At 41.0% G+C, this 24,244-nt stretch overlaps 1 protein-coding gene across 27 annotated transcripts in view; it reads right to left on the bottom strand.

The window, feature by feature from the left end:
* LOC134820057 (probable serine/threonine-protein kinase yakA) overlaps positions 1–24,244 on the bottom strand; it is a 43,060-nt gene that overhangs the window by 5,949 nt on the left and 12,867 nt on the right. For 16 of the 27 annotated variants that reach the window (XM_063830264.1, XM_063830270.1, XM_063830254.1 and 13 more), the window contains 8 exons: positions 16,524–16,581; positions 15,246–15,589; positions 14,879–14,988; positions 12,061–12,169; positions 10,700–10,939; positions 10,295–10,524; positions 9,834–9,966; positions 48–143 (listed from right to left, as the gene is read on the bottom strand). In XM_063830264.1, the coding sequence (XP_063686334.1) occupies positions 48–143; positions 9,834–9,966; positions 10,295–10,524; positions 10,700–10,939; positions 12,061–12,169; positions 14,879–14,988; positions 15,246–15,589; positions 16,524–16,581 (1,320 nt within the window). The remainder of the gene's footprint in view (positions 1–47; positions 144–9,833; positions 9,967–10,294; positions 10,525–10,699; positions 10,940–12,060; positions 12,170–14,878; positions 14,989–15,245; positions 15,590–16,523; positions 16,582–24,244) is intronic. The other 11 variants (XM_063830274.1, XM_063830269.1, XM_063830250.1 and 8 more) reach the window with 3 other exon arrangements.

Here is a 24,244-nt window from a genome sequence, read left to right as displayed (position 1 = left end):
GTTGACCTGTAAGACTGACCTGGTCTGAGTTGACCTGTAAGACTGACCTGGTCTGAGTTGACCTGTAAGGTTGAGAGGGAGCATCTGTCAGAGGGACCAGTAGGGTTGGAGCTCGGTGCTGGAGCTGTTGTAGCCGTCATCTGCTGCAATAAGACGAGTTTAGCCAGCTCACTCATATGAATAGGGTTCGTGGTCAATTCGAGTATTCAAACAAAACGTTATTATTACAAGACCATAAAGATAAGAAATTTTCTCTCTCCACTTGTACATTTTCTCGCTTACAGGCCTCGTGTTGACAACAAAGAAAATAGCTACTAATATCAGATAAAGAGTACGAGGTATGAACAGTGAACACTGTCTACTACAAGGAAGTGTGAAATCAACCCACGCACAGAGGAGACTATTTACAATCTCCTTCAAATAGTACACAAAACAGACAAAAGTCAAATGACAATTTGACAAAGCTCACAACAAATATGATTATGACGGTAGTTGACATTCTGCAGAAGCTACACACCAAACACACACTACCTGGCCAGCTGGTAATACTCACAACCCTCACATACTCTCTCATTGGACTGCTAAAATAGAGCAGTTGTACATAATGTGCAGTATTTGGTAAAGTTAATTAGCAATTCTCTCTCTCCAGCTCTGAAGAGCGCTGACAGAGCGGCTGGTGGGTGTGTGTGTATGTGTGTGTGTGTGTGTTGTACAGCAGAGGCAGTATCTGCTACTAATAACGATTAGCGATGTGAATCAAGGACTTTGTTGGGCACTGGAGCGTCTGGCAGAGCATGTATTAGACTTATCAATTAGTGGCAAATCAGGGACTGTAGAGATTGTGTACTGGCAGGAAATGGCGGCATGACAAAGTTACTACTTTTTACATTGTCATGTGACAACTAACAACTAGAAACTATGTCATGTGACAACTTACAACTAGATAGATAAGACAGGTATAAAAGCAGAAGAGCCGTAAAGGCGAGACAAACAAGACCGTCTCACAACTCACAAGTTATTACAGGCTAATTGGAGAGTAGTACGAGGTTAACGTGAGTCCTGAACAAACTGCAAACATACAGCTGAACAGTCAAACAACAAGGAAACACATCGCAATATGTTATGGAGGCATTATGGCACAAGTTTATAACTACTGAATATAAGCATGCTCGTTTGAATATGCAGGGGAAACATAATTGTGGGAGTGTAGTAGTGGCGAGCAGTGGAGGCAAAATCACGCACGCAGAAATAGGAGGAGATGCTTTGTAGAAAGAGGAGGAGGTGCTTTGTATCCCCATTAACCTCTACACGTACAAAAAGAGAGGAGAAACTGAATAAATAGTAGCATGTTATATAAAAAAGTTGCGATGAAAAATAGTGTAAGCTGAATTGCTGCAGGAAAAGGATGATAGTGTTGGTTAGTGTGTTATTATAAGCGGTACGACGTTTGTAAGCAGTCTGAACATTAAACAATCTGGCAACAAACCAGGATAACCTGCTCGAACAACACGTACATAAATATTTATAAATCCTAGAAATGAGGACTGATTCGGAGAAATGGTGTAATGTGATACGTCGCGAAGGGTGGCAGTGTTCGTGGTTATTCATTATGGGAGCAGGAGAAGTAGCATCTGGCATGCTGACAACAACCATTCAACCGTTTTAGTGGTATATTTATAGAGCGAGGCAGAGCGGTATTGAAACATGGAAATGGACTTTGTAGCATGTTTTTTTGTTGAAAAAAAATCAGACTCATGATTGTATTCTTGGTCGATAAATATGAATATTAGATTAATAAAAGCAACGAATTTATGAATTGCAGGGTAAAACTCGGGTGCACGGACGAATAAGCCGGAAACGTATTATGCTAGAAAATTATTGACCTAACTAAGGCCACGTTTGTGTGTAGTCCGAAATTTAATTACTTTGCATAATTCTAATTACTTTGCATAATTCTAATTACTTTGCATAATTCTAATTACTTTGCATAATTCTAATTACTTTGCATAATTCTAATTACTTTGCATAATTCTATCGCGTGATAACATAAAATACACGCATCACGAACAGTATTATATCTGACATTGAAGTCACGGTTTTTGATCTGGAAAACTATGTGCCATGTTGTACCGTTAAACGTAAATCAACTCACAAAAGCTCCTCCAATATTTAGATATTGAACAGATATGATATAAGAGAAGGAAATGTATCTAATTTTGTTTGATGATATTGTTAAAAGTGAACGATCGTTCGTGATACGTTTTGCTCCGTAATACAGAATCATATGTTTTTTTTTCTATTTCGAATGTTTCTCAGAAAAATATAGTATTACGGGGAATAGTCACGAGATTAGGTCAGAAGGAGGATCAACACTTGGACAGTTTCCAATCAGTCCATGGTTGTTGATAAACTAATGAAATAATTGTAATAAAGGCCTAGGTTTAGCTGTTAAAGTCAGCCTAGCTTTTATGTAGCCGGAAAATCGTCTGAACTTTGGTTGTTGTGCTAAGACGACATTTGGCAGTGAGCATGGCGTTAAAAACAACGATAAATATATTGGACGTGAGTTACACGTGAGTTCCCGGGGACACACAATAAACAGCAGTTCAGGATTAGTCCCTCTAAAGCTCTTATTGGAAACAAATTTAAAGAACGTTTGGGGATACAAAATTAAGAAAGTTTCAAAAAATTAAAATAAATAAAGAAAAAGACAATCCTTCCTTGCGATTTAACAAAAACTATAACAGGATAGCCAAAATACACACTTGGACACCGGCGGGTATATCTGTCTTGACAAGTGATAGTAATTGACCAATCAGCTTCCGCCAGCGACCACTTAAACGCCAGAATAACTATCACGTGTCACAACAAATATGATTCACCCACTTGTACCCAACTCGATACAATAACAATAACACAAACAACACTGGCAAAGTGGTAAAGCAAAATGGTAAAGCAAAGTGGTAAGGCAGAGCAGCTAACTCTCAACTATCCAAAACCCAAAACTATAAGACCGACTGCCCCAGAGAGAGAGGAAGAGAGATATAGTATATCTAAAAATAACGTTATCTCCCGTAATACAAAAAGCAAAGGGAAGCAAATAAAAAGCAAGCAAACAGAAGCGCACACAATAAAACAGGAGCGATAGTATCGCGTTAAATGTTAAAAACCATAGCAATTCTCACTGTATCTCCACACCGTGAGTGCAGGCAGTGTTAATAAACAGTATCTCCTTCAGCACACTGCGTAACACAACGCCGCCCCGCTCTCTCTCCTCAACAAGCAGTGCTTACCAAAACCACGTGATACTCATACACGTCCCTGATTGGCTGCTTTACCACCACGTACCACTCATACTTGTCTCTGATTGGTTGGTGACTCGTGACGTCACTCATCTTGCACGCTCATTGAACAGGAGACGTTCTGCAGAGCTCTGATTGGCTGGTTTGACAGTGACGTCACGATGATATTTGTAATGTTTTAATGATTGGTTCGGGCAACTGGCGAGCAATTTGGAGTGGGCAGAACTCAGAATATCAAGTACAACAAGCGATTAGCGAATATTACTAACTCATTATACTTGTATGTATTGAATAATAAGTATAATTGGGTTTGCCGACAAAGCGAAAGGTATCTAGTGAGACAGTAAATAGAGAAATATTGCCCAGGCAGGTTTCTTGACGAAATATTTCCCGACATACCTTTTACTGTGTTTCATCCATGAGTCGGACGATAACAATCAGATTCAGTTTGGTGTTAGGATATATGAGCAAGTGTAATAAGAATAAGTAAAGTGTTTTAGGTGTAAGGGTGAGGATTTGCACTTGTCTTAAGTTTAAGGTATGTAGTAAGGGTCATAGATATTGATATGATTGCGTCAGGACTAATTAACGTTCATGATAAAACCTTCAAGTGAACGTAGGAAATTGGGCTTAAGTCTTTAAAATCAAACACAGCAATATGGACGACTAATAAAACTGGATAAGGATTAAGGATACAATAAGAGCGTTAAAAAAGTAGACAGCAGCCAGCAGCCAGTTGCAGCAGACAGCAGACAATGTATTGTGTTTTGTACCTGCACCAGCTCTAACCTCTTCACGGAAGTTATTAAATAGCTGGTAACCATGGTGACCACATACCGTGCATGGTGACCACATACCACCTACAGTTACAGTACACAGTCTGGTAACGCTTTAAACTGTGTGGTAATTGTGAGGTAAGTGGTGTGTGTTTCTAACCCTGCAGTTCCACGGCTCAGTTTTGCAACCAGATTTGCTCACATTTTTTCTCACATTTTTGCGACCAGAAATGAAATTCAAAAATATTTCTATATTTTCAAAAATATTTCTATTTTTGATATGACCCAAAACTCCGTGAAAGCAGTTTTAACCTGGGTAGGGCGCTCGCGTGGGAAATTTCATTATAATGCGCCCACGTGCGCGCGCAAATCTGAGTGCAAATACCAACCGCATGGGAACGTACATTGTAAACAAAACTGCCTTCGCGGAGTTTTGACTTTCAAAACTCTTTTCGCGGAGTTTTGTGTCAAATCTGGTCGCAAAACTGAGCCAAAACACAGTTCAGACACCAAGCTTGACATAAACATAACAGTTTTAAGCGTACAAATAAATGGAGGGACATAATATTAATGGACAGCTAGAACTGTTGGCAGGGAGACAATGTTCAATATTTTAAACATAATTCGTGTTTCAACAACAACAACAACGAATATTTGGCAACAGTGATATTAGGAGCCCACGTACCCCTTACAAAGAGCAACCAAGACAGATTCGTTCTGAGGAAGGGGGATATTGACATAAAATGAGTTATTACTATTATAGTTGACCATTTTGACGCTGGCCTGTGAGGTCACCGAAAATTACTGCCAAAATCAGGAAAACGTTGGAAAAGAACCTGCCGGCAGCTGCCGTTGGGGATCCAAAACCGTAATAAATTCACATGAGGTAAGCTAATAGCAGCATTACAACTACATTGTACGGATCGTGTCCGGGATTGTGCGGTGATTAACTGGTGGGCCGGCGTGAGTTTCTGAGTCTGACGGCGTGCAGAGTTTGAGGTTTTGTAATCAGACGGCGTGCGGAGTTTGAGGTTTTGTAATCATTACCTCATCCAGTGGTACTGCTAATACCGTTCAGTAATTAGATTAACACTCTTATTCTATTTTTATTTATTTAATGTCTTTTACAATTAGATTACTACCAAGATTTCTTCAGAATTTAACCACCTTACCGAGCATTATCAGAGGTAGGGATAAAGTAAATCTAACACATACTTTAGAACAGGATATCTTATTAATACGCATTTTATTTGTAAAATACACGCACATTTTATCATCCACGTCCAAAGAAGAACCTTGAAAACAGTGGCTAAGTGGCGCAAAATCAGCAGCTTTAATTAAGAAGAAGAAAAGGAACGGAAAGTGAGGCTACCAGCTCAGTGATGATATCTGGGAAATGAAGCTGATGCCACGAGATAGGGCAGACTGATCACGATAATTAGATGAATAATGGGGATAATTGTGGTAATTAGTATAATCAAGTAATTTGTATGCCGGGTGAAAGTGGAATGGATCGGTTCACCGCCAGTGGTAGACTAGATCGTGAGACAGAAAGCGGCCACCTCAAGTGAAGAAGAGCCGATGACTTTCTAGTGACCGCTGTGAAGTTTGGTGCTGGTGGCTGGAGAGAGGCTGGTGTTGGCTGGAGAGAGGCTGGTGTTGGCTGGAGAGAGGCTGGAGAGAGGCTGGTGTTGGCTGGAGAGAGGCTGGAGAGAGGCTGGTGTTGGCTGGAGAGAGGCTGGAGAGAGGCTGGAGAGAGGCTGGAGAGAGGCTGGTGTTGGCTGGAGAGAGGCTGGTGTTGGCTGGAGAGAGGCTGGTGTTGGCTGGAGAGAGGCTGGAGAGAGGCTGGAGAGAGGCTGGTGTTGGCTGGAGAGAGGCTGGAGAGAGGCTGGTGTTGGCTGGAGAGAGGCTGGAGAGAGGCTGGTGTTGGCTGGAGAGAGGCTGGAGAGAGGCTGGAGAGAGGCTGGTGTTGGCTGGAGAGAGGCTGGAGAGAGGCTGGAGAGAGGCTGGTGTTGGCTGGAGAGAGGCTGGAGAGAGGCTGGTGTTGGCTGGAGAGAGGCTGGAGAGAGGCTGGAGAGAGGCTGGTGTTGGCTGGAGAGAGGCTGGTGTTGGCTGGAGAGAGGCTGGAGAGAGGATGGAGAGAGGCTGGTGTTGGCTGGAGAGAGGCTGGAGAGAGGCTGGTGTTGGCTGGAGAGAGGCTGGTGTTGGCTGGAGAGAGGCTGGAGAGAGGCTGGAGAGAGGCTGGAGAGAGGCTGGTGTTGGCTGGAGAGAGGCTGGAGAGAGGCTGGTGTTGGCTGGAGAGAGGCTGGAGAGAGGCTGGAAAGAGGCTGGAGAGAGGCTGGTGTTGGCTGGAGAGAGGCTGGAGAGAGGCTGGAGAGAGGCTGGTGTTGGCTGGAGAGAGGCTGGAGAGAGGCTGGTGTTGGCTGGAGAGAGGCTGGAGAGAGGCTGGAGAGAGGCTGGAGAGAGGCTGGTGTTGGCTGGAGAGAGGCTGGAGAGAGGCTGGTGTTGGCTGGAGAGAGGCTGGTGAGAGGCTGGAGAGAGGCTGGAGAGAGGCTGGTGAGAGGCTGGTGTTGGCTGGAGAGAGGCTGGAGAGAGGCTGGTGTTGGCTGGAGAGAGGCTGGAGAGAGGCTGGTGTTGGCTGGAGAGAGGCTGGAGAGAGGCTGGAGAGGGCTGGAGAGAGGCTGGAGAGAGGCTGGTGTTGGCTGGAGAGAGGCTGGAGAGAGGATGGAGAGAGGCTGGTGTTGGCTGGAGAGAGGCTGGAGAGAGGCTGGTGTTGGCTGGAGAGAGGCTGGTGTTGGCTGGAGAGAGGCTGGAGAGAGGCTGGAGAGAGGCTGGTGTTGGCTGGAGAGAGGCTGGAGAGAGGATGGAGAGAGGCTGGTGTTGGCTGGAGAGAGGCTGGAGAGAGGCTGGTGTTGGCTGGAGAGAGGCTGGTGTTGGCTGGAGAGAGGCTGGAGAGAGGCTGGTGTTGGCTGGAGAGAGGCTGGTGTTGGCTGGAGAGAGGCTGGAGAGAGGGAGAGGCTGGTGTTGGCTGGAGAGAGGCTGGAGAGAGGCTGGAGAGAGGCTGGTGTTGGCTGGAGAGAGGCTGGAGAGAGGCTGGTGTTGGCTGGAGAGAGGCTGGAGAGAGGCTGGAGAGAGGCTGGTGTTGGCTGGAGAGAGGCTGGAGAGAGGCTGGAGAGAGGCTGGTGTTGGCTGGAGAGAGGCTGGTGTTGGCTGGAGAGAGGCTGGTGAGAGGCTGGAGAGAGGCTGGAGAGAGGCTGGTGAGAGGCTGGTGTTGGCTGGAGAGAGGCTGGTGTTGGCTGGAGAGAGGCTGGAGAGAGGCTGGTGTTGGCTGGAGAGAGGCTGGAGAGAGGCTGGAGAGAGGCTGGTGTTGGCTGGAGAGAGGCTGGAGAGAGGCTGGAGAGAGGCTGGTGTTGGCTGGAGAGAGGCTGGAGAGAGGCTGGAGAGAGGCTGGTGTTGGCTGGAGAGAGGCTGGAGAGAGGCTGGAGAGAGGCTGGAGAGAGGCTGGTGTTGGTTTGAAGGAGGAAATGCGCGTTTGTTTTGACACGTGATGAGGATATAGTGATCAGCTTGCAGTAACGGCCAATCTAATGCACGAGCATTTGCCAGGTATCAAAACAAATGTAATCTGGTCATTTATGCAAAGTGACCTGCATTTCATAGTAAAGGACTGAATAGTTTTTATTTTTAACGACTCCAAGTCCCCCCCCCCCCCCCCCCCCCCCAAGATCTGCAGAATTGTTAAAACTGCACTTCTCTAAGCCAGAGACCACGTTTAAATCGTCCCAATCAAAAAGTGACTCACTAAATTGGAGTGAAAAATGTCTCAGAATTAACAAATAAACTTCACAACAATACAAAGCAGGAACTGACGTGGCCCAATTCCGTACAGTAACAGAGAGGATCTATCTTGAAATTGAGTAGATATTACAGTGGAATTGATCAAATGGAAATGATCATATCCAACTGACTGGAATGCGATAGTCAGGCTAAAATTAACTGCAATAATTTAGAAAACTTAAAGTCGCACGGTGCTTGGAATTGCTCAAAAGAAAAGTATTGACCTAATTAATTCCTGGATAGCTGTGCCAGGGTCTATTGTAATTTGGGCTATTGTTTCGCTGCATTGTGCACAAAACGTGGTTTCGGCTCGTCTAAAATGAAGCGAAACGTCAGATAATATATTATACCTAGGAATGTGGGCCTGGGAGATGAAAAAGTCATGTTTTTTATAATAATGTACAGGAGATGTGCTGTTAAACATAGCGTTCAAAATAAAAACAAGCCGGTAAAACACCAGTAGATATTAGACGCTGCTGTAATTAGACAGAATGTATATCAGACACTTTTATTATAAGTTATTTGAGTATGAATAGTGGATAGCCTCAACAATTACCACAAAATATACATCAAACACAAGTATCAACTTAATAACACCAGAATGTGTGTCTGTCTGTGTGTCTGTCTGTCTGTGTGTAATTTCCGAACGGTTATACAAAAAAAACGGTAATAAATAGTTACGGGACTGGTTTTTTCGGTATAGTGCCGACAAAACTCTGACGAAGCCAATAAGCAAATTTTATAAAAATCGGCCGGTGGTAAGTGGTTTAATTGATGGTTTTGTACCACAAAATATGTTACATAAAATGGCTTGAGAAGAACGGCAAGAGTTACGGGGCTAGCTCTCTCTCTCTCTCTCTCTGCATATGTAGCGTATATATTACATGGCGTATATATTACATGGTCATATGATACTATAAACTTATTAGGGGAGGGAGTGCTCAAACGGTCTGTTTGGACTGTAGAGAGAGTTCATACTTTCATACGACAATGTAATGCATGTTCACAAATATGATAGGCTGGTGTGGTGCAGGGTTAATTTCTATTGATTATTGATTAAGAATTACTATTTTTTAAGCATACTATTGGATACGTGAGGGCACTCCGAATACAATTGCTCGCCTAATCTGGGTTTTGACTCAGCGGGTAATTACTCCTACCCTTTTTAACTGCGGCAGTGAAATCCCGGCCGTAGGCCGGGTTACACTAGTTAACATATATTATTAGAGTACGGATATTGAAACCTCAACAAATACTGAATTTCAAAAATACCACTCCATTTCATATCCATTTCCCTCCTTCACACCACAAAACGTCACGTGGCGTTATCTAACGTGACAAATCACCAGTTTAAATGACATCACAAGACAGACCTGGAAGCGACATGACGTCACTATGTCATTCCTTATATAAGCTATGTAAAGAATGACGAGCTCTAGAGAAGCCGATACAGACGAGTGATGTTAGACGCGTCAAGACATCGAGTTAAATTAGTGATTAATAAAACCACGTGACAGGCACCACACGTCCTGATTTGTTAATCAAGAAGAGAAATCAGAGCTTCCGAGATACTTGCTGTCGCCATGGAAATGGCGAGTGATTTGTAATTTCCCACAGTGAGATGCACGCCAGTACAGTGTGCGGTTATATCACTATAACTATTACAATGCACACGTGAAGCAAATAATGGTTTTGTCTACCGGAAATCCAAATATTTTCCTGAGTAACGACCATGTTTTCCATTGACTCGCTTAAAAAGAACAGTAAAATAGCGTATGTAAAAAAGTAAAATGAAGAGCCATGACAAGACAGTGAATATGTTGAGCACTTGAAGTGAGACGTCGAAGTTCGCACTCTCACACTCCCTCACGTGACGTGACACTCCCTCACGTGACGTCACAATGTGAAATCTGCATACCTTAGTAGTAGGTTGAGGGACGGTAGTAGTTTTAGGACCAACAGAAGAGTGGTTGTTAGTCTGGGTACCGAGATGCGCGGCTCCCTGCTGAGATGGGTACGAGCCTGACAAGTGTCTCACATGCTGACCACTCCTGGGAAAAGGGAGGGTGAGGGGTGGGTATTTTAGAGGGTGAGGGGTGGGTATTTTAGAGGGTGAGGGATGGGTATTGTAGAGGGTGAGGGGTGGGTATTTTAGAGGGGAGGGGTGGGTATTTTAGAGGGGAGGGGTGGGTATTTTAGAGGGGAGGGGTGGGTATTTTAGAGGGGAGGGGTGGGTATTTTAGAGGGTGAGGGTAGAAGGCGAAGAAATAATTTTGAAACGAAAAAAAATTTTTCTTTTCCCACAGGAAACCACCCTGAGTTTATACCCATTTAAAATCAGGAGCTCCAAAGAGGGACTCAGACTGATGATAAACCTACCCAGAATATTGGATCAGGTACTGGTCTCCTGGATAAGCGCCCGGTATAATCTGCTGCATCGGCATGTGTTGCATACCAGGCTGCATACCAGGTTGCATACCTTGCTGTATACCAGGTTGCATACCATGTTGCAAACCAGGCTGGATGCCTTGCTGCATACCCTGCTGCAATCCAGGCTGCATACCAGGCTGCATACCGTGTTGAATGCTCGACTGCATCCCTGGGACCGTCTGAAAGATTATTAAAATTGTTTAACGAGCACGAAAGCAGACAATAATTAATGGTTGGCTGAATGAAGGGCTGCATTGACAGGGTACAAATAATCTGGTTGATCAAGAGAAGATGCGGAGGGGGGGGGGGGGGGAGATCAGATCTCCCCGAGAAGATGATAAACTAATACCCCACCTGATAATGTCCTCCCGGGTACTGCTGAACCAGGTACTGCGGCCCCATCATAGCGCCCCCAGAGTACATGCTCCCCATCTGCTGAGGGGCCACGTTCATGACCTGCCCGTGAGGCCCCACTAGCTGCTGTCCCATGGAGGTGTGTAGTTTTGGTCCCTGAGAGCTGTGGAGCTGCTGCCCCGAGGAACTGTGCAGTTGCCCGGCTAGAGGGTGTCCCGGTGGGTACATGTACAGCACGTCCTGAGGGGCACGTGATATGTCAGACATACATTAAACTGATTACGCGAGGGGCACGTACCGTGTGACGTGATATGTTAGAAATATGGAACACATTTAAATCAGAGTCAGGTTATATCTTCGTTTATTTTAGCTGACTTTCAAGTTCAATGATTGGGCGATTGTTTATTGAGCGCATATGATATGCTGGATATTAAATACTTCTCTAACAGCTTGACTGTTGAACAAATTAATGCGTCGACTTAATTGGAATGAATATCAGTTACTGAAAACGTTTTTTTAATTGCGAGTAAAATTATAACGATTAAGAGTGAGTTATATAAAAAACATTCCACCAAAAAAACAGAACTACAACAAAAATTACGGGCTGCAAAATGAATGGTAAAAAATCTTTTTTAAATTAAAAATTACAGTTATATATTTAAGACAGAAATGAAAATTTTATATTTAAACAGTGCGAAATTTACAAACACTGGATTGGACTATATTACTATACTGTTCCGTTTTAAAATTTTTAGTTTAAAATAAAGTTTTTACTTTCTGCAGCAAGTTTTGTCTGTTTTGATTTCGTATTTTAAATTGGAATCTTGTTTGTAAGATATTTATTTTCGAACGGTTCTATTTCATGATCATTTACTGCTGTACTCTGTAAAATTTGAAAAGTTTTTAATTAAAAAAAGGTTACGCTCTGAAAAGATGCGGTGTAAATCTAGAGGAAAAATAACCATTTGATAGTTTGCTCCCCACGTTATCTTACTATATATAAAGCGAGACGATATATATATATATATATTTATCTGTGCCATTTTACTGACACCACGGCATCAACTTTAACGCGAATTTCTGCAAAAACCGTCAAAGATATACAACTGAATCTTTTTTGACTGGGTCAAATGCTTTAATGGCCTCCAAATCAGCATGAAAAAATAAAAAATTGGCCAAGAAATAGGAGTTTTAGAGCCCAAAATTTGGTACCCCAAGTGGTGTCAAAAACGCGAATTAAATAGGTAATAATTGTTTTAGTCTCTTGAGTCTTGACACCATTTTAGGGTTAGACGGGTTCCTGCTAGTAACATTAAAGGACAATAGATCTGGATTAATTAATTAATTAATTAATTACAAACCTGAGGTAAGGAGTGGTGTGAGGGAGGAATACTGGAAACACTTCGAGTATCGTCACTTTGGTCAATTATCTTCGTTATCTTGAACTGTCCTGTTAGCCCGTCACCATCTCTGATAATTTTATCATGACGTCATAACACGTGACAACACACAAAATGACGTGACGTCACATAAAATGACGTGACGTCACATAAAATGACGTGACGTCACATAAAATGACGTGACGTCACATAAAATGACGTGACGTCACACGACGTAACAAAACGTGTCATGACGTCACAAGATATGCTATGACGTGACGCAAATAGACGTGGTGTGACGAAGTGGTGTGACGTCAATGACGTATCGTGATTTCACACGACGTTTCATGACGTCGTTCGAAATCACACCAAGTGACATACTGTCATAGCAATTGAAATGACGCCATTCCAATTGAATTTAACAGTCCAGTTTTTGTAACAAACGTACAGCCATAAAATGTTTCAAAGTATATAATAACAATGTTGCTAACAATAAAAAGTTAGTATCAAGTTATAGTTTATTTTGAAATATGTAGACCACCTAGTTAGAGTATATTGTTACTTGTTGTATAGTGTTTCAATCTTTTAACTTGAAGGATGTTTAAAATAGTCGACTTTAATAATACCGTCAGTAATTAATATGTATGAATTCTGTTTACGGTACAGAATTACAGTGTTGTTTGTTCCGGTGGGCGCCATTTTAGCTTCGTTTAAAATGACTTTTACGTTTATTGAACTCAAATTTCACTGGTAACTCACTCAAGAAATTCGGCATAACATCACCACTGTCTACGATTTTAAAACTTAAGAGACGTGAGAAGTTGTCGTAGACTCACGTTCCGGACTCACGTTCCAGCAATAGCAGCAAATCTGGGGAAACTTGGTGGACATTGACTTTTTTCACACAATTTGAGTATGTTGACTTCAACATTATGTTGCAGCTCATTGTGGTTAATCTCAATGTTGGAGTGATGTTTTTCTGGTGCACAAAACACAACAGTACGGTTATGTTGAATAATTGTGGTTAATGGGTCATCTATGTGGCCACTATGGTGGTTAAAATACCAGTTTTAGGGTTAACCACCATTTTGAGATATGATATTATGAACTGAGTAGTCATTATATTGAGATCATATCATGGTGCAACTATCACAAAAGTTTTCAAACCTCATGGGGGGCATTTTGTGGTCCTAATGGTGGTTAAATTGAAGATGAACGGTGAGCTATAAATATTGCTCCGATTATAGATGTATAGTGGTGGTTGTTCATTTGTGCATGGATGATAATTTTTTATCACAAATGTGCAATTTAATAGTATGGTTGATTGGAGGTGGTTAATATTCGTAAAAAGTGCTAGAAAGATGGTTAAAATGTCAAAATTTGTTGTTAACCACCAATCAAAACATTATTAATGATTTTAGTCGACATTTTATGGTCAACAAAGGACATTTGAAGGGTCTTGATAAAATTTTTCAAGAAATGTTGTCATAAAAGTGGTTAAAAGGGCTATATTACTTGCTAGGCTGTTGAACAAGGCATCTATTAAAGTGAAAATTAACCACAATATGAACTTCAGATAATGGTTTGCTATCCAAATGAGTGTATATTTGTTTGCAAATGCATAATTGACCCCAAGTTCATGCATTCCGATCAATGTGCAGCTAAGGTGGTTAAAATGTCTCGAAAATACCCTATATTTGCACTAATTAACCATTTTTAGAGCACATATTAGCTTTGTAAAGCTATAGCTGGCCATGCTACATTATCTAGATATAACTACCTGCTCATTTATATGACCAGAAACATTGCTGAGTCCTATGTTGCGTCCATCATGGTTAATAAAGGTCTAAAATTGACCAAAATCAGTGTTTTTGGTCGTTTTAACCACCATACGGCCACACATTTTGTTGCATTATCTTTAAAATCACTTATTATCCTCCAGCTATCTCTCATAATCAAATATCAAAACAAAATAAGGCACAAAAAGTTCGGAGGTTGCTGAATAATGGTTAATTTGTGATGGCTTCTGTTGACCGAAAGTCCAAAATAAACATGTTTTAACCACATTGAGGCCACATCTAAGGTTTTATGGTATTGGGACCATAGTCAAAAGTTTTGGGCACCTGAATGGTGACCTCTGCTTTTGAAATTATGGTGATATTTCAATGCTGTGCCATACCAGGTGGTTAAGTACGCGCTAGCGCGCGCGCACGCGTACAAACATGGTTTTTTTGATATACCACAGTTGGTGGTTAACTGTTCTACATCAAACCTTCACTAAAAGTATTGGGCACCATAGTGGTGACATAATATATAAAGAATTTAAGCCTAGACTAAATATGTTGGCCTACAGATGGTTAAGTACGCGCTAGCGCGCGCACGCGTACACTATAACATAAACAAATAAACCACTCCACAGACCACATTTATTAATTTTTTTAATTTCCTTCTTCAACTATGTGTCAATGAACCATTTTTGTTCAATAATGACCATCAATATTAACTGTAGTACTTATATCTTCACTGTAGTAAGGGTTTGGGTGTTAGAGGTATAAAAAATGTCCACTAACAAATCAGTCATTTTTCGACTACTTAACCACCTAACTCAGCACCAAAATGTTCTGAGATTTTTTTCGTTGCACTATCATGAAGCTATGACATTTTTGGACCTATGTAAATAATCAGATTACTAAAATTCATAATCTTTGATTTTTAAGGGGGGGTTAAATGCTTCAAATTGGTGTATTTCAAAGTTTCCCCAGATTTGCTGCTATTGCTGGTTCCAGTTATAATAACGGACCTGATAAGAGAGCCGGAGAGGGATGGAGACGTTCTGGCACGGGGAGTGTTGGTTCCACTGTCGTGCTCTGATTTGGTTGAGACTTGGTCAAAATCTAGACCCTGATTCAGCTGCGATTGGTCGTTTTTTAGAATATTATGATATAGCACTTTTGAAAATTGATCTTTTTTAATAAGTTGATCGAGCGTCAGAACTGTAGTAAAATTCCAAATTAAAAACACGCGAAAGACTTGAAACGGTTGCTATAGTAACAGTTGCAATATAATAGTAAATAGTAACAGTTCATTGAGTGTGATAATGCCAGTTGTTGATTGCTAATATAAAGTAACAACTCTGAAAAACCTGTTGAGTCGGCTGTACTTCTCACCTGTCTTGACTGAGCCTGCTGTTGATGCTGCTGAATCTCTCGTTCCCTCTGAACCTGTATCTGTAATTCTCTCTGTGAAGCCACGTCCCGTTCCCGCTGCACTGCAGCCTCTCTTTCCCGCTGAGCTGCCTGGTCTCTCTCGCGTTGTGCAGCAATTTCCCTCTCGCGTTGTGCAGCAAGTTCTCTGTCTCGTTGTGCTTGTATATCTCTCTCCCGTTGAGCTTGGATCTGGGCTTGCTGTTCCCGGTCCCGTTGAGCTTGGAGCTCACGTTCTCTTTGAAGTTGGATCTCTCTCTGCTGCTGATCCCGCTCTCTCTGCTGCTGCTGAGCTTGCAGCTGGGCCACTGGAATTAACAGAATTTAGAAATAAGGTGCAAGAATTTAAAAGAACTGTTCACCCTGTCCACTAAAATAACAACATTTACTAGAGGCAGCTGGTTTTTATGAGGGTTTTATATTTATTGCTGGTCAATAGTCATGATATTGTGATTTAAGGCCAGAGGGGGGGGGGGGGGGGGGGGGGTAAAAGTCGATGTTCCAGTTTTCACATATTTGATCAAAGCTGCTGGAGACGAACAAGAAGAAAAAAACCGGATCGAAATCTGACCTTGCGTTTTTAAGCTATCGCGTGCCAAATATTGAGGTTTACGTGTAATTACATGTAAAACTTTAACTTAAACTGTAAAAAGTTAAAAGTCCCTTAGTTGAGAATACTGGCCACATCCAGAAGCTGAAACTTGGCACAGTTGTTCCTTGGGCTGTCACCCACAATTCTATTGCACGGAATTTTGATATTTGCCTCTGTTCTCGAGATATGAGGTTAACTTTACCCCAAATTCGACATTTTTCGAAAAATGGGGTAAAGTTAACCTCATATCTCGAGAACAGAGGCAAATATCAAAATTCTGTGCAATAGAATTGTGGGTGACAGCCCAAGGAACAACTGTGCCAAGTTTCAGCTTCTGGGTGTGGCCAGTATTCTCAACTAAGGGATGTTTAACTTTTTACAGTTTAAGTTAAAGTTTTACATGTAATTACATGTAAAGTGTAAACCTCAATATTTGGCGCGCGATATCTTAAAAACGCAAGGTCAGATTTCGATCCGGTTTTTTTCTTCTTGTTCGTCTCCAGCAGCTCTGATCAAATATGTGAAAACTGGAAAATCGACTTTTACCCCCCCCCCCCCCCTCTGGCCTTAACCGTTTTTCAGGTCTTCTCCCTGCTTCTACATTCTACGACAAGAAAAACTAGAAATACAACCCCATTTTAAAGACTCACCTCTCTGGGCTTCTGATTGTGAGTTCCCATAGCTATCCTTCAGCTCTAACTCGCTACCCTGAACAAAATAACACGTTACCACGTCTGCACGATAATAAGACGTCGCGTCCGTTACCATGGCAACTAGCCCATATTGAAACGTATGCGGAGAAGCGTACCGTAGCGACTGTTGGGTATGTGTGTAAGTTAACTTGTACACCGTGCAGAATGAGGGCGTGCCGTTAACGTCTGGGCTGTATGGAGGCGTACTGAATGGAGGATCACTAAAGACAGAACCATAGCTGTCGAGAGAGTCTGATCGGAGTATAAGAGCTTTATTAGGATAACTTGCGGTTTTGGACCCCATGGAACAGCCGGAGTCGTTGGAGATAGAGTCGTAAACGAGTGGTGACCTAAGTTTAGAACTCTGGAAACTGCTGGTGTTACTATCTCTTCCACTGGTACCGGTGCTACCCGAGCTACTCATATTACCGTTACTAATATTACCCGTCTTGTTACTGGTCTTGTTCTGGACTAGTTCCACCTCGTTACAAGACCGGTGGCGTTTTCTCCTCTTGTCCCCAGGGCTGGATGTTGGCCCGTGCCAAGAGTTTTGCCTGCCAAATGCTTTGCGTGCTAACCGCATGCGCATCAGGTTGTATGCGTTAGCACTATTTACAACATCGGTTGGTTTAGTAGGTGTTATTTCCTTAACAATAAGCTCCTTTCCTATGATATCAGTGATGTCATCATAAAAGAAATCATTATCAATCTCATCCTCATCCTCCCCCTGATAAGCACACGTGATGTCCCCAAATCGAGTGGTAACATCCTCATTGAACCTCTCACAGATATTCACCACTTCATCCACTGTTTCCAGAGGGATGCCATCCAGCAACTCACTGAACGAGCTCATCTCGGCGCTTCATCTTCACATCGTAGCAGTTTCTCTTTTGCTTTCTCTTTTAATTTCTCTTTCACTGAACTTAAAAGAGACGGGTTTACTTCAGCGGTTTCTTTTTGAGAGTATTACAGAACTATTCAAGAGTTTTGTACTGTAGTTCTGGAAGTTGGTAATGCATAGACCATGTGGTGTAGGTGATTCATTGGTGGTGTTCGTGGAAATTCACAGTAATCCTTGAAAATATTGATACATTAGGAGTCGAGAGCTTTTGAACGATTTCATTAATGATTATTAGTGGATAAATAAAAAGTAGAGGAATGTTAGTTCATGAGATGCAATGCAGAGAAAAATTTCAAAGATTCGAAACCCCGAACAAGAAAAATTACAATCTCGAAAAACATAGCAATTACGGTATTGTTAAGTAGTTGGAAATAGAACATTGGCAAATTGGCGGAAACTCATTGACATATGCATAGGTGACTAAAAGTAAAACGGACGAGGCGCAGCAAATGTGCCGAATAATGGAAAAATAGAATTGAAGCCTTTTTTAGTGTTACATAACATCTTCAAACATGCGAGGGTACGAATTATTTATGTATTATGAAACGGTAAACAAAAATAACTTTACTGAATTTTTTGACACAATAAAATTGCCATAAAATTGGATCGAGCGTCGAAGTAATAAGAAAACAAATTGGTGATCTATATAATCAATAAACACGACAGCGATAAAGACAGCGATACTTCAACACTCCGGTAATATGGAACAAGTTGGGTAGCAAATAGGGAATAAAAACGTCGACACCTACAGCAAATTAAAATGTCCAGCTTGTCAGTCGAAAAGCACATACTCTGGCAAATTCTATTTTAACATGTTGTGTATACACAGTTGCTAACTGTTTTTAAGTCCTCGTCTGAGTTGCCAATTTAAAGTTGTAACACTTAAGAACTTATAGTTATAACTTAGAACACTTAAAACAACTTAAAGTAGCAGCACTGTAGCACACCGGCCATGTTTATTGGAATAGCTGTTTTCCAGGGTCGTCTGGTGTTATTGTACTATTTTTAACTGTACTATTTTTAACGGAATGTACATGCCCTAATACATTATACAACTAATTGTGATTTTCAAGAAATCGCATAGCTTTGGCATGTGGCCAAAAAGTTATAATGGAGCTTTGAGTGTGGAGTTAAGCGAACATTTTAAAGTACTAAATTGCAAAATATGTCAACTCAAAACAAAGCTTTACGAAGGCAAAAAGTGTTATATAGATGTAAGGGTTCACAAGTGTAAAGTTGCAGGTCTAATAGAGCTACTATGGTGGTAAAACACGAAGTGGTAAAACACGAGGTGACGAGGTGGTAAAACACGAAGTGGTAAAACACGAGGTGGTAAAACACGAGGTGACGAGGTGGTAAAACAAACTTATTGTGGTCGGAGACCCCTTACATTCCTAGACACTGTAGCACGTGATACCGGTCCGGATGTAAGCGAAGTTAGGACTGTAATACTAGAGTTGTATGGTGTAAAATCATCGGAGGGATATCGACGGAATGTTGCCTAAATAAAAGTATGTAAAACACGAGGTGGCAAAACACGAGGCAGGTTTCACAGCTACTATGGTGGTAAAACAGCTGTACTTATTTAGTTGGCACAGAAGCTTGCATGCCAAATGGACTGCTAGTTGCTAGGGGACATGTTCAAATATGGTATAATGCGACTAGTTCCCTTTACGAGGGGGCTGTAAGTGCCAATTTCGCTGTTTACTTTTGGAGATATCAGGGATGAATTAAGATAACTGAAATATATGGCAAAAATGGTAATTAAATGTTTTTGTCAATCTTAGTAGTGTTTAGTAGGAAGCATCACGGCTCTCGACAGACAAAGTAAAACAATGCAAAGGACTGGTAAAACTAGATGAAAATACCCGACGTTTCGGAACTCATTGGCCTTCTATTAAGATGAGTAATCTTATTTGCGTCATGGCAAATGTCGACGACATCCCCTCCTCCCAAATGATTAAGTTCACTAAAATTTGCTCAGTAAGTATTCACAGGATTGTTTAAATCTGTTTGATCTCCACTAATAGAAGGGAAATGTTATCAAGACAGACACAAGCTCATGTAGACTATTCAGCATTCCAGACACGAGCATTACATGATGTTCTCCTGTTGCACAGCTTAGTACGATCCATTGTGCGTAAACTTTACATTCAATAAAACCGAAAAAATTTGATGACGGTGATATGTAAATGTATATAATGTAAAGTTCAGTAGATTAGTAATAACAGGCGAAACCACGCGGGAGTCTATTGATCCACTGGGAATATAACAACATGCTGGGTTATAATTTAAAACATAATGAAAGTCCGGAGGTATGGTTCGTCAAAGCATGGCCACTTTACAACTGCAACGAAAAGCTGGCCGTTTAAAGATTACACTAAAAGCTTTAAATCTAAGGGGCAGCTTTTCGTATGACCACTATACCACCGTCACGAAAAGCTGGTTGATCGAGGCTAGAAATACGATTTAATTACAAAAAAAAACATGAAATTTAGGGGCAAGCTTTTCTCGGGCACTCTAAGTGCTTTTTATTAACAAATTAGACAAACATACTCTATACAAGCAAACAGGTTCTACCTACGCAGAATACAGAACAAATCAGGTGAATTGAGGGCACGAAAAATGACAAAAATAGATGTTTCCCAAAATGGAAAACATCCGACAAAGATGGATTGAAAGTAACATGAACTCCGCGGAAGAGAGTTTGACTTGTACGACGCGTTCTACAAAATGGTAACACGACGGAAGCTCCGTAATTTAAGTTAATGATCATCGTTAGAGGTTCGTCATTACGTGACGCAGGAACCTCTAATCAACTCCGTCACATCACCCTGTTTTACCTATAATTACAAGTGTAGTTACTAAATACAAGTGTACTCGTGGTCACGTGCGGGTAGTATCCAAGAAGCTCAAGCGGTTTAGACAAATGGATAAAAAGTTATTCAAAAATTATATCCTTGCAAAACTACCAACTGCAACATGTGTGGATCAGGAATTCAATATTCATGTTATCAACCTCGTGATGTGTCTTCAAACTAAAAATAGAAACCCTTTAGATACTGCAGTCCGGACTACAAAGTTATCATTTATAAAGTAACACAACAATTGACTGAGAACTAGTAATTCTAAGACATATTTTGTAATTCAATAAAATATTACGACTTTGGATAGGCTAACGAATGATAATCTACCATTCAGTTGGATGCGACATAAATAATAATCCATATCCGATAAGAACAAATAATGTTGCTATTCTATAAGCTGAACAATTAATTGTATGATCTGTACATTATTAAGAATAGGAATTAAGACACAATAGCGAGTCGTAAAGAGCGATAAGGTAAGAAAGTTAATAATAAATTAATCGTAAAGTAATATATTAACCAGAATGTGTGACACAGTAAGAAGTTTTACGTTCTTTATCTTGAATATAGAAAATAATGAAACAAAGTCCACAATAAAACGACGATTAAAAGAGAAAACCTCAACAATTACTGTTAATAACCTCGTCCTCGACAACTGTTAAAATAAAAATTCGTGTTAATAAAGATTCCGTTTCAATTTTATTTCCAACATTGCTTCTCATTGAGAACCCTAGACGGCCAATGGACTATCCACATGAAAATAATTGCCAATAATGCTAAAAGGATGGCCTCATGGTTACTTCAAAACAGATCATTACCTGAGGACCCCAGGCTATTATGTTCATTAACATATAAAGATTTGGCGGAATGACAGGCTGAGCGCGGCCCAGTAAAACAGATCATAAACCAAACTGTCATGAGTCCTCTATAGAGGGGGGGGGGGGGGGTCATGAATATTTTTGAGAATTTTTGAATCTGAGAATTTGACCATTTTCGCCGGGAATTTCTCAAAAAATTTTTTTGAATCTGAGAAATTCAGCATGGATTTCTCATTCCTCAAAAATTGTCCACTCAAAAATAGTGATATACCAAATCATCTCATATCAGTGCAATGTGGTCCGAAAATACTCAAAATCAATTTTTTCCCGATCCATGACTCAAAATGCCGAAAGCACAAAAGAGTCAAGGACAAGAGGTTTTTTCCGTATATGGTAGCTTGCGACCGTCCTGCGAGCGAGCGAGCGTATGTGCCCTCGCGCACAGTTATAGCCCACGTTCCTACTTGCACAAAGTTATTTTGCGCTATAATCTAAATTAAATAATTGTTGACGTGCGGCGCTGAACTGACCAAGTACATTGTTAATTTCACCATGTACGTATCCCACTAGGCACTAATTTATAGCATATTATTATTATTTTAATTAGTTAGTTAGTTTTAATGAGTTAGTAGATTATTTTGCACAGATCCGTGTCACTGTCAGGTTGCATAAACAATAAACATATGGTTACATTGCATAGAAATATACACGATTATCAAGTTATTCAATATGGACTATTATATTAACTGGGCGGCGCTTAGCCTGTCACTCCGCCATATCTGCATGCTTTTAAACAGCAAAGACTGGGGTCCCCAGGTTGTATGGAATATGATAAAATACGCCATCACGGATCGGGAAATTGAGCGGCCATCCACAAAAGAAAAGCGGCCGCATTTCTTGTTGAGAATGAGTTTTTCGCCTGGAAACATTTCTCAAAAATACTCAAAAACAATTTTTGAGAATGAGAATTTGGCATTTTCGTCGGGACTCTCAAAAATACTCATGACACCCCCCCCCCCCCTCCCTTTACAACACTATCATCCGAAATAGGCTTAAGTATTGCTCCTCCCTTCGCCCTTGGGAATCCTCACAAAGTACAAGAAATCCAAACACTGGAAGCAGTTCAAAGACCCTTCGGCCTTCACCCGCAGGATATCAGGCTGCCATGGACTACTGGGAGAAACTAAAACTCCTTAACCTCCCATCTCTCCAAAGAAGACGAGAGATATATACATATGTATCTAATTATATATAATTATAAATGCCTGGAAAGTCCTCAATGGCAAAATCCCAAATGACATTAAAATGAAGTTCTATTAGAATGATCGCCTCAGAACCAAAGCAAGAATACCACCACTTGCTAAGAAATGCCCTTCCTACTTACAAACCATGTATGAGAACTCTTTTTCTGTCAAAGCTGCAAACTTGTGGAACCTACTACCAAAACCCGTGAACACTATTGAAGATCTCTCAGCGTTTAAGTCCGCTCTAGGACTGTTTCTCGTGAAAGTTCTTGACAACAGCAGGCCACACTGCTGTCTGCACCAACTCTCTTATAGACTGGAACCTCCAGTCAGGCGGTGTGCGTGATGTACGATGGCCCTGAACTTCTAGCTAAACCTCCAGAAAAAAGCTCGCTCAATCATCAGATGTGACTCAAGAACTATTCTTAATTTAAAACAAAGAAAAAACAAAGAGAGAAAAATAAAACAATAGGATTAATGACAGCAACCAGAAAATCTAATCCGCTCGCGCTACTGGAAAGCTAGCGAACCGGCAACATTATGTAGTGTGTACTGTGTAGAGTGATGAAGAGCGGTGAGTGCTAACATGATCTGTTTAACACATACTATATAGTATATATATAATATATACTGTATATACTGTACCTATTACTCGGTATCCTGTACAATAATCCGACACAACCCCGACAAATCTTACGTTATATTTACTATACTATATATACTATGTATTATATACTATGTACTATATTATACTATATATCATATACTATAATATACTATGTATTACATACAGGGTGGGCCAAAAGTCAGTACCCATACGTTGGCCTTTATAGCTCAGTCACTGAGTGCCCAATTTAAATACTTCTTTCTGGTATGACTTAGTACCACCACTGGTTCGAGGAATTTGTCAACTCGAAAAATATTCGCGTTCATTTTTTTCAAATGGAGGTTCATTTTCACATTTATTTGATCGTTTGGATAGTCGGATCAAGCTAAATGTTATTGAATTGTGTTTGGCCATTCGAATTACGTTTGTCCTGAAAGAATTAGAACTGAAGCTTCTCAGATGACCGAGATATGAAGCATAACGAGTTTATTCATTACGTGTGATCAGGTGATTGGTTTACCTAATCACGTGATAAGGTGCCCCCGTTAACTACCCCGTTAAACATTATGGGAATTGTCAAGGGTGCCCAATTAAGGTGTCGTGTCACGGTGTCACATAATCACCCAGTCAATATTGTTAACGAGATACAGAAAATGCTTGATAACTTCGTCATTTCTAATCCGTTTTGCCTCATGTTTTCAGATCATATGCAACATTTGATAATCTACCGTCTCTGAAAAAATTAGGCGTTCAGCATGTTCAGAGAAAACAATATAGGTGTTTAAATATTGAATGGGCGTGGTCTAAAATATTCGAATTTTCAAATTTTGACGACGGAATCCTCGAACCAGTAAGTACAGTATGCCATTCGCAAAGCAACAGCTCTCAAATATAAAACACGGCGGAGCTATTAAGGCCAACGTATGGGTACTGACTTTTGGCCCACCCTGTAGTATACGGTCTATAACTAAACCCACTGTACGTGTAAAAATAGTTAACGTTAGTACTACACTGTTAACATTAGTGTCTGGAGTTGTTAAATCATTTAGTCTACTAGTGATGTATTGGTTTTGTATATTAGAGCTTTAGCCACAGGTAGGTTGGTCTGCACGGAGCCCCACAGTTTCAATTCCTTGTTTGACTAGCCGTACAGCAAGGATATCCACTGTGCTCACCAGGTTAGGCACATAACCAACACTACCCTGCTAAAGTTAGCTATATACTATGGTTTTCTCGAAAGTA

This window comes from Bolinopsis microptera, chromosome 8 (genome assembly GCF_026151205.1).
Source record: "Bolinopsis microptera isolate Bmic1 chromosome 8, MBARI_Bmic_1.0, whole genome shotgun sequence".
NCBI lineage: Eukaryota > Metazoa > Ctenophora > Tentaculata > Lobata > Bolinopsidae > Bolinopsis > Bolinopsis microptera.
This window is presented reverse-complemented; position numbering and strand designations above follow the sequence as displayed.